Genomic DNA, 10,533 nt, shown 5'->3' on the forward strand with positions numbered 1-10,533 from the left:
GGAGACTGGGTAGCCTGAGGCGAGGCAGACACACCGCTGCACTCAGATGACCCACAAAGAGGGCCATTGGGAGGGGGAGGGACTAAGGCAAAAACGTCAAATGGAAAGCAAGCGTTTCCAGATTAACTGTTAATCTTCTGTTTTCCCAACTCCGCGTTACAGACTTACTTATATTTGGGGACGAAAAACACATTTATATAAATCGATTAGCGTTCTGTTTTCACTACAAGCGCAGTACTGGTGCGCCGACTGGTGGTCAAACCGTTGAATTACACTGACCGAGTGCACAATTTTAGACGCAGAATTTGGGAGGCGGGTTTACTTTAAAACATGAGGGATACTTAATGACCAACATTCACATCTGGCTTATTTTAAAATTACTTTATTCTCCGTTAATTTTATGCAACGTTTAGTTCATGGAAAACACTATGTTAAAGGTTAAAAATAACAATTCCGTTCTGCCAAACATAAGACAGCAAATCGAGTTTCGACACTAACAGCAAGTTATAAAAATGCCTCGAGTTTCCAACTGATTAAGACCCAGGTCTTTCCGCACGAATCCATCAGTTTGAGCCGTGGTTTGTTTGTTATCCTTGCTTGTATAGAACATACCTGTATTAACATACATACAATCAATGTCTACTGACTATTTTTTATATTGGGTACTTTATATTTTTATATATTTTTTATCCTTCATCCACATACTCTATCTTCTCATCTGTCTGTGCTGTGGAAGTTTCTGTCACCAAGACAAATTCCTTCTATGTGTGAACATACTTGGCAATAAAGCTCATTCTGATTCTGATTCTGATTCTTCTGTTGAAATAAGTCCTTTGTCATGTGACACGGACGCTTCTTGCACCGGAAAGTCACGTCACTTCTTTGAAGCAGTTTCCGGTTCCGGGTCGAACGTTTTCCGTACGCGGCGAGACCAGAAACTTCTTGCTGTAAAATCAAGTGTTTTGTAACTGTTGACTGATTACATTGGTGTTGTATTTAGGACTTCGGTTTGTTTGCAGAGTTAGTGTCCTTTTCTCCAAGGCCTATCACATTTATTGTTGTTGGTGAGTGTGAACCGTGGTACTTGTTGAGGTGAGATGTGTGGGCGAGGGACGATGGTGGAGGAGAGAGATGGCAGCGCGCGCGCGGCTCCACTCTGTCAGGAAATTCTGACTACATTATCATGCCTTTAACCGCATAAAATATCGCTTTCATATTTTGGATGACTTCGCGGTTTTTAGGCTTTCGATCATCACCAGGCTGGTCAGGACATCTGTCGGAATTACATTTTACTCTGTAAATTGCATTCATTGATTGATTGTTATCGGGAGTTGTTAAAAATGAGTTGGTAAACCGGTGGCTAGCCTGCCTGTGTGTTCGGTTTGTTGATGTCTGTTCTGTTGGCAGCTGAGTGGCAGGTGGCCTACTACCACCTGAAAAGTGGAGAGCCACATCGAGGTTCATTTTAGCCATAAAACTACTAAACATTGATTCTTGTTGTATCTGTAGTTTATTGTTGCTTGCAGTCTTTCTAAAAAGTTTTTCTAGGCCCAGGTTACTGCAGTTTGAGCCCCCGGCCTCTCTCGCCACAACCAAGCCAAGAAACCGAGAAATTTTGCGAACAGCAAAATGTCAATACAGCTCAGAAATGTTCAGATTCCTTAATTAATTTTTTACTCTTCATGATAAGACATTAATTGCCTTACTTTGCCGACCAAGATGTTCTCTGAGAGAGATGGCTTTAGTTTGATCAAAATAAGCCATAGCTCAAAAAGTGGTGGGGATGGGGGAGCATGTCCCCACAATGTTCTAGTAAGCCCTCTCTGTTTCCATCCATACCCGCTCCTGGTACTGTTGCTTTCCTGTTGGTTGTTATGCCCAAATACTTGACAAGTTATGACAGCTTTGACTAAAAAAAAAAAACATTAAAAGTGTAAATTTGATCCTTGAGGCTTGATTTGTCACCTGCTAGAAAACAATTGTTTATTTTTCCTATCTCCTGCCTGTTTTATTTCAGTTGATCATTGTGATGGTGAAGATGCTATGAATATTTTGGTCTGTACTGAGTCCTGGGTTTATGTCCTTTTATTATCAGTCTCCAACATGTCTCTGCCAAGGCGGGAAGTGGAGGAGTTGCGGCCCTGGGTAGAGCGAACAGTGAAGAAGGTCCTGGGCTTCTCTGAGCCCACGGTTGTCACAGCAGCACTGCACTGTGTAGGTAAAGGCCTGGACAAAAGAAAGACCACAGGTTGGTGTCTTTGAGAGCACATCAGTTAGAATCTGTTGCAGTGGCAGTCTTGAAGGACTGCGATACATCTCTTCTTACCCGCTCTTCAGATCAGCTTCGGCCGTTCCTTGATGAGTCTGCTGGTGGCTTTGTGGAGCGACTGTTTGAGGCTCTGGAGGAGAGCCGAAGTACACGCGGCAACAAGAGTACTGGAGAGAAGAACCGAAAGAGAGACCTGAAGGTACGAGTCTTGACAGGGTATACTTGAATGCATAGGGGGAAAAACAACATAGGGAACAGCTGCTTAATGTTCATGCATTTCATAACGCATCTGAATTACTTTGACTTTTTAGGATTGTTTGAGGTTATAGACAGGTCCTGCAGCAGCAGTGTCAACACACTGTTTAGTAGCAAATGTGTGTCTTTCACCAGTGCTTTGCTCTCTCATTTACTCATTTGACTAGCAAGGTTAGGCAAGAGGTGTTTTTGCTCTCTTGTGACCCAGAGTAAGCATTCAGGCCTTCCTCTTTCCCTTTGGGCAGGATGTTTTTGGGGAGGATTCTGAAACTGGAAAAGACCTACCGGTAGCCACTGAAGTAGCACCGAAGAAGAAAAGAGTACCACGTTTCGCAGAGGTGGAAGAGCCAGAAGTGCTACCGGGCCCCCCACCTGAAAGCCCAGGGATGCTCACAAAGATGCAGGTAAACCCACAGAGACTGGAGCTTATCTTGGGACTCTACACAGCTCTTTAGCATGAAAAGTACAATGCCTTTGTTTAATCCTTATAATTTATTGAAGTAAGTTACACTGTTGCTACTTGCTATGGTTTATGTAATTATATAACAGAAATTTTGACGAGAGCAATTGTGGATAATGAGCATGAAATGTATTAGTGCCAGTGAGCGGAGGCTGGTAGTGTAGTGGTTAGAGCTGCTGCCTTTGGACCTTCAGGTTATAGGTTTAAATCCCACCATCAGCCATACTGCCTTTGAGCAGGGTACTTACCCTAAATTGCTCCATTAAAATTACCCAGCTGTTTAAATGGGTAAATAACTGTAAGTAACTTGACCTTGTAAGTCGCTTTGGAGAAAGTGTCAGCGAAATTAAATATAAATGCAGTGCAAGAGGTAGGTTTCAAACCTGTGTCCTTTGAATATTGTAACCACTGTGCTTCCTGCTACCACACCTTTGTTACATTCAGACCATGCAGCAGGATGACACATAGCATTTCTCATATCAGAAATAAGTGGTTTCTTTTTTTGCTGCACACTCTTACCCCTTTTCACATCCGCATATGTATACAGCGTTGTACAATGTGGTTGTTCTGAATCCATGGCAGAACACACTAGGGTTGTTGCATTTTTTTGTTCGTGTTGCGTTTGGAAATACAAAGTTTAAATTGACAATTGTAATGGAAAACTGATATTGATATAAAATGTTTGATGTCAATATACATTACATGTATGGAGCTTATATATCCATAAGTATAGTTTATATTTTTCTGAATGTACTTTTACCTGAATATGGTTAATTGTTGGAATGTATCCAAGAGTTTTGTGTTTGCTTAGAAATCCCTGGATGTCCATATATGTTGTAGGCCTTGATAAATGCAAGAGCAGGGAGAAGTAGGCAAATGAAATGTGTGTGTGCCTCAGTGTATGTATAGCATGCATGATGATGATGATGATGATGTCCCTTCGTCTTCAGATAAAGCAGATGATGGAGGCAGCAACCAGGCAAATCGAGGAAAGGAAAAAGCAACTCAGCTTCACAACACCAAATGTTCCTGTTGCTCCGGTGAGACATTTGGCTACCTTTTCTAATAAACTTTTGTGTAACAAATCCTTTTTCTCTCACTTCATTTTTAGTCTATTTTAGATATTTGATTTGATTAGAATTTGATTAAAAGGAAAAAGTGTTCAGTGGTGTTGTCATTCTCTGTAGTATTCAATGTTTATTTTATCCCAATAATATTGGCGCACACAAAATAATAAACGTGTCATTTTGCCCCCCATCTCGTCTACCTCCTCTCCTACTCCTTTTCCAGCCTCGACTGCCAGTCCTGACCAGTCCTCCATCTGACCCCCCTGCTTCTCGTCTCCTTCCTTCGGTTCAGCCCCCCCTGGCAACTTCCCAGTCCATCCCTCCTTCCCAGGCAGCCACCTTCATGAATGATGCCATCGAAAAGGCTCGCAAGGCAGCAGAGCTTCAGGCCCGCATCCAGTCACAGCTGGCTCTTAAGCCTGGCATCCTGGGTGCTCTTGGTGCAGGTTCCCACAACTTGGTTGCCCTTGCAAATCTTCATGCTATGGGCATTGCCCCTCCGTGAGTCCTCTTTACCTGTCTGTTAGTTCTTTTCATGGTGTGACGTCTGCACTCATGAGTGTTTTTGTGCACTTAGAACATTGTCCTTTACTTCCATCAATCTTGTTTTTTAGTTTATATTGCTATTGAGGTCTTCCTCATAATGCGTTTTGATTTTTATTATGAGCATTGTTAAAGTTTTTTTCTTTTCTTGTTGTCCCATGTCTTAATTTTAGGAAAGTAGAGGCTCGGGAAGTGACAAAACCAACACCGCTCATCTTGGATGAACTTGGTAGGACTGTTGATGCCAGTGGCAAAGAGGTGGAACTTACACATCGTATGCCTACTCTGAAAGGTGAATTCTCTCTTGTCCTTTCATGCACTTAATTTTTTCTCCTTTTTGTCCCATTCCACCTTTGGGAAATGTAAACTCTTGAACTGCTTATTGTGCTAATTTTGCTTGTTGAATGATCAGCCAACATCAGAGCAGTGAAGAGGGAACAGTTCCGACAACAGTTGAAGGAGCGTCCGGGAGATGACCTGGAGTCTACTTCCTACTTTGATCATCGAGTATCAATTACGCCTGCCCAGCGCGCTCGCAAGAGCTTCAAGTTCCACGAGAAAGGCCGTTTCGAGAAGATTGCCCAGCGCATCCGCACCAAGGTCTTTTGACATTATGAGAGCAGATGAGGAATTGTTTTGTCTGACTTAGTCACCGTCATTTATTAACTATCATTGTCATCTTCTGACAACTGTTTTGAGTTTATCTATGAATGAACTTTCCTAATGAGAGAAATTATGCAGTCATTCCTGTACATAGTGAGTGAGTGTATGTGAAATGTGTATTGGGATTGTCTCTGATGGTTTGGCTTCTGTGATACATTGTATGCCTCAGGCACAGCTGGAAAAACTGCAGATGGAGATTGCCCAGGCTGCCAAGAAGACAGGCATCCATGCTTCAACAAAGCTGGCCTTGATTGCTCCCAAGAAGGAGCTGGGGGAAGGTGAAGTACCCCACATTGAGTGGTGGGACTCCTACATACTGCCCTCCAACATCGAAATGTAAGTTTCCACCAACATATTTTAGTTCCCTGCAATTTACAGTGAAAATCATGTGTTAAAAGTAAGCTGTTTATTGTAATGTTTTGTACGGTTAACATCAGGGTTAGGGACCAAACACTTGGCCAGTAACCACACTTGTTTACCAAATACATAATCTGGGGACAATGCCCCATTTTGTGAAGTCCTATGACCATTATAGTTTCGATTAAACAGTTGGAAAATGGTAATATATTATTTTAGTGTAAATTTGATTAAATTACACATCACAAATAGCACCATAGTTGCCGAAATGAATTTCAAAAACAGCCCAAATATTTTTCTATGATAATTCTGTTGTCCACGATGTCATGTGATGCCAAATGTACACAATACACTTTAGCATGACATAAAAATCGAGCATGCATGACTTGGATGTATATATTTGTATTGTTTTTGTCCTCTCCCTCCAAAAATAAAGAAAACTATGAAACCTTATCTTTAAAGTTGATTTGGATTATGATAGGACACTGGTGCAAATTACATTATTTGTTTACTGAGCAGATTTGGTTGCAGATGTAAGTATTAACAAATGCATACTTATGAGTGAGGTTGCTAAAATGAGCATGAGAGAGCAAGGTTCAAAAATAATTGTTGATTTTATTATAAGATTAATATGAAGTGAGTTTTCATAATGGGGTTTTACCTGGAACCAATAGATTAATCAGTTCTGTTTTTGTTCTGTTGTTGACATAAACTTAAATCTTGAAGGGAACAAAATGCAAATTGCATAACCAGATTAATTTGTATTTCTGCTTTATTCTTTTATATTGTTTTTTAACACTGATCATTAACTGAATATTTAGGCAGTTACTGGTTGTCTCTGCATAGCTAATAATGCAAACTTTTCCTTACTCTGCCTCTTGCAGCTTCTCTTCTACAGTGTTTGATGAGGTTGAACTGTTTGGTGTTACAAACTTAGTGGAACATCCAGCTCAGATGAACCCTCCAGGTAAGGTCACCCAACACAATCTAGTTGTCCATCTGTAGTATGGCAGCATTTTAATGACTGGTTGCACTGAGTGAGGAGCTTATTTTTGAAGGTTCACTGGTATTATGGTGGTGTTAGGCCAGACATCTTTTTCAGGTGTAAAAAGGTCTCACAATCAGATTTAAAATTGACAATTTATAATGTCAAAATGAGTTTGATTTGAAGAATGTGGAACAAACAAATGAAGTCCTGTTTGTTTAAACACACCTCTGGGTTCAATTCTGCCAGTGGACACAGACAAGCCAGTCACTTTAGGGGTGTATCTGACTAAGAAGGAGCGGAAGAAACTCAGGCGGCAGACTCGCAGGGAGGCCCAGAAAGAACTGCAGGAGAAAGTCAGACTTGGACTCATGCCTCCACCAGAACCAAAAGGTCAGAATTTTTAAGCATTAACAAATTATGCAATAATATGCGCTAAGAATATGAAGTTAATTTATCGCTTCACTTGGTTTACTCCCTTAGTGCGCATCTCTAATCTGATGAGAGTGTTGGGCACGGAGGCTGTCCAAGACCCCACCAAAGTAGAGGCCCATGTTAGAGCACAAATGGCCAAACGACAGAAGTGAGTTGTTCTGCTTATTCGTGTCCTCCCTTATCCATAATGCATTAAAATGTGTTGTTGAATGAGCATTAAATTCTTTCCTATTTCCACTGTACAGAGCCCATGAAGAAGCAAATGCTGCTCGCAAACTGACTGCAGAGCAGAGGAAAGAGAAGAAAGCAAAGAAACTGAAGGAAGACTTGAGCCACGGGGTACATATAGCTGTGTACAGGTGAGCTTGGGGTATAGTATTCTCTTAGGTCCTTCATTCACACTAGTATGGTGTGTACAACCATTTATGACAAAGTTGGAGCAAGTAATATTTTGACTCAATGTTTGTTGTCTAAATGAGGATCTTACTTTACACAATTACCTCATGTTTGTTCCCCCCTCTGCTTTTTAGAATAAGAAACCTGACAAACCCAGCCAAGAAGTTCAAGGTGGAGGCAAATGCTAGCCAACTATACCTCACAGGAACAGTAGTCCTGCACAGAGATGTCAACATTGTGGTGGTGGAGGGAGGTAGGAGCACACTTGGCCTGTGGCCAGATGGTATTTTCATTGAATAATGTGGCTAAAATGGTATACAGGATTAGCTTGATTATAGGGTACCGCCTGCAGTTTTACACAAACTAACTAGATGCAGTTACCCACAAATAGCTTTGTGAAGTGAGGGATTTGAAGTTGTCATAATGGATTTATTTGCTTGCACATACTCTGTTCCTGAATCTAGTTTTCATTTATGACCCAGTTTTAATTGGGTGTTGTGTTTTGCTTAGTCGGGGGGCGTGGTGGCGCAGTGGGTTGGACCAGGTCCTGCTCTCCGGTGGGTCTGGGGTTCGAGTCCCGCTTGGGGTGCCTTGCGACGGACTGGCGTCCCCTCCCCCTCCAGCCTTACACCCTGTGTTGCCGGGTTAGGCTCCGGCTCCCCGTGACCCCGTATGGGACAAGCGATTCAGATAATGTGTCTGTGTGTTTTGCTCAGTGTCCTGTTGCAATTTCATCATCAGCACTTTCATTTCTCTGTCAGGCCCCAAAGCCCAAAAGAAGTTCAAAAAGCTCATGCTCAGTAGAATTAAGTGGGAGGAACCAACCAACTCCAAAAGAGATGGTAAGCATACAAACAACTTGTACTGTCAGTCAACTCTGTTAATCTTCTCAGTTTACTGTTTACATAAATTAATGTTACTGTGTCTGCTCCTGCCCCCCAACCAAAAGACCCAGAAGGATCAGATGATGAAGGAATGAAGAAGAAGAACAAGTGCACTCTGGTCTGGGAGGTGAGTGACATGCAGAATTTGCTGCAGAGTGAGTAAGTCACTGCATCATCAGTATACATTGAAATGAAACCTTAATGCTAGCACTAGACATGTCCATGTTATGGTTTGTTAGATGACTGTGGCTCAGCAATATGTAATTAAATGCTGAAATGAAAATGCTTTTAATGCAGTATTTCTTAATTCTGCAGGTTCCACCTACATAAGACCCCAAAAATGCTATACATGCAGTATATTTGGAAAAAACATCTTTCCCTGTATGGACCTTTGCCCATTTTCACAAATGTTAAGTTGAACTCTTCCATTCCCTTTACTCCCATCCTTTTTTTGTGTGTGTTTCAGGGCACAGCAAAAGAGCGCAGCTTCGGGGAGGTGAAGTTCAAGCAGTGCCCAACGGAGAACATGGCAAGAGAGCACTTCAAGAAGCATGGCACGGAGCACTACTGGGACATGGCTCTGAGCCAGAGTGTTCTGGAGTCTGCGGACGACTGAAAGGCTATGGAGTGCCTTGCAGGCCAGCTGAGTTGGTGGCAGTCTGCACACCTTGGGTTCTCTGACTGACATCAGTGTGTGCACACATGTTTTGGTGTAACTGGCAGGAGCCAGGGTTATTGCAGAGAACATTGAGGAGCACAGTCATCAAGGAACTGCATAAAGGCTGCTTCCCCCTCTTCTTTGACCCCAGTATGTTGGGTGTTAACATGTTTGAGAACACATACTTCAGAATGGGCTTCTATGTCAGTGACTGTGTACTTGATTCTCTGGCATTATAGATGTCCTTCTGTCAGCTGTTTCCACAGTGTGGTGCACTATGTGCCTGCCTGTCTGATTGTTACTCTGCTGCTCTGGCACTGATGTGTTTCCCCCCCCCCTTACTGCTCTTAGTTGCAGTTTGTTGGTTTAGTCACAATGTGGCGCCACTTCCATTTAACAGTGTAATAGACAAGACTCGTTCAGGTGTAATGTTTCTATTTTTTGCTCTCTGCTTCACTGTATTATAAAGAATTGGAATATCTTTCTATTTCCCGTGATGTACTGTACTAGCAGGAAAATATTGTAAAGTTGCATGACTTCATTGAGACATACCTTTGTTCTTGTTTTTTAATTTTAAATTTAATTTCACCTAGGACCATCCCTCAAATGCAGAACCTCTATCACAGGGATAATTATCATTAGTGTAAATTGAACAAGATGGAGTTAAAAGCGTGGAAAATAGATAATGCAGCAGCTGTACGTTTTTTTTTTTTATTGTGAAACAAATTGTATTTACAGTTCAAATTGTATCCCTCCTTCACAGTAATGCATGAGGTCCCACTGCTATACAAGTGTATATACTACAGTATCCAACAAAGAGAATAAATGATTTTCAAGATACAACTTGTTTTCATTTTCACTGACTTGTTGCCCTAATGAGTTTTATTATGTACTTTTGCTCATTCATTGTAGTCTGTATATATGGTATGACATCAAAAAAGCGGTTTAGGATTACATTCCCGGTTTCAAACGTGTGTGTTGAACATGACCAGGGGAAATAGGCATTGTGTTTTCGGATTTTGACCCTAACAAAGCCCTGCATGTTCATGGCCTGATTTTTCTGGACACATGATGTATTTGTGACTAAATTCAATGTCAGACCTACTATGAATATCGCCCGTTTAAGAAGTTTCTTAATCATAATGTAAAATGATCTCCGTTTAAGTTTAGTAAACAGGGTAAATTGAAAACTGTTTTAATAGATATTTTTAAGATTCAGGAGACAAGTCCTTGGTGTATATATTATTTCAGGAAGGACCACGCACACACAGTTCACGTAAATCATGATGATCAAAAAAGAACCACACAGTAGCTAGCTTCTTGACGGGCTGCTCGGGTTTCTTTCATGAAATAAACACTTGCGCACTTTCATTACGTTTCTTTAGAATTGTTTTCAGCTCCCGTAGTCGTACGCAATACAATAAACACGGACTTGTTAGAAATGGCGGTAGATGTTTACTTTGCGGACTGGCGCTAATGCAACAATTAAGCGAAATCCATGCGGCTGTGCGAAAGCGGCCGATGTGCGCATGCGTGCGCAACGGCTCTGCGCAAGAAGGGC

The 10,533-nt window shown here is 41.6% G+C and overlaps 1 protein-coding gene across 2 annotated transcripts; it reads left to right on the forward strand.

Annotated features, from left to right (window-relative positions):
* The first annotated feature begins 908 nt into the window (after positions 1-908).
* Positions 909-9,780, forward strand: prpf3 (PRP3 pre-mRNA processing factor 3 homolog (yeast)). 2 transcript variants are annotated; one of them, XM_018735043.2, is made up of 17 exons: positions 909-1,064; positions 2,096-2,248; positions 2,338-2,468; positions 2,770-2,928; positions 3,935-4,024; positions 4,275-4,552; positions 4,768-4,886; positions 5,007-5,194; positions 5,427-5,593; positions 6,499-6,581; positions 6,849-6,992; positions 7,083-7,182; positions 7,280-7,393; positions 7,565-7,683; positions 8,192-8,272; positions 8,380-8,441; positions 8,781-9,780. In XM_018735043.2, exons 2-17 carry the CDS (start codon positions 2,104-2,106, stop codon positions 8,928-8,930), a joined length of 2,130 nt encoding a protein of 709 aa, XP_018590559.1. In that variant the 5' UTR covers positions 909-1,064; positions 2,096-2,103; the 3' UTR covers positions 8,931-9,780. The 2 variants fall into 2 exon arrangements, with proteins under 2 accessions (XP_018590559.1, XP_018590550.1); XM_018735034.2 differs by lacking the exon at positions 909-1,064 and adding an exon at positions 1,085-1,259.
* The last annotated feature ends 753 nt before the right edge of the window (positions 9,781-10,533 follow it).

The sequence above is a fragment of the Scleropages formosus genome, chromosome 18, assembly GCF_900964775.1.
Source record: "Scleropages formosus chromosome 18, fSclFor1.1, whole genome shotgun sequence".
Classification (NCBI taxonomy): Eukaryota; Metazoa; Chordata; class Actinopteri; order Osteoglossiformes; family Osteoglossidae; genus Scleropages; species Scleropages formosus.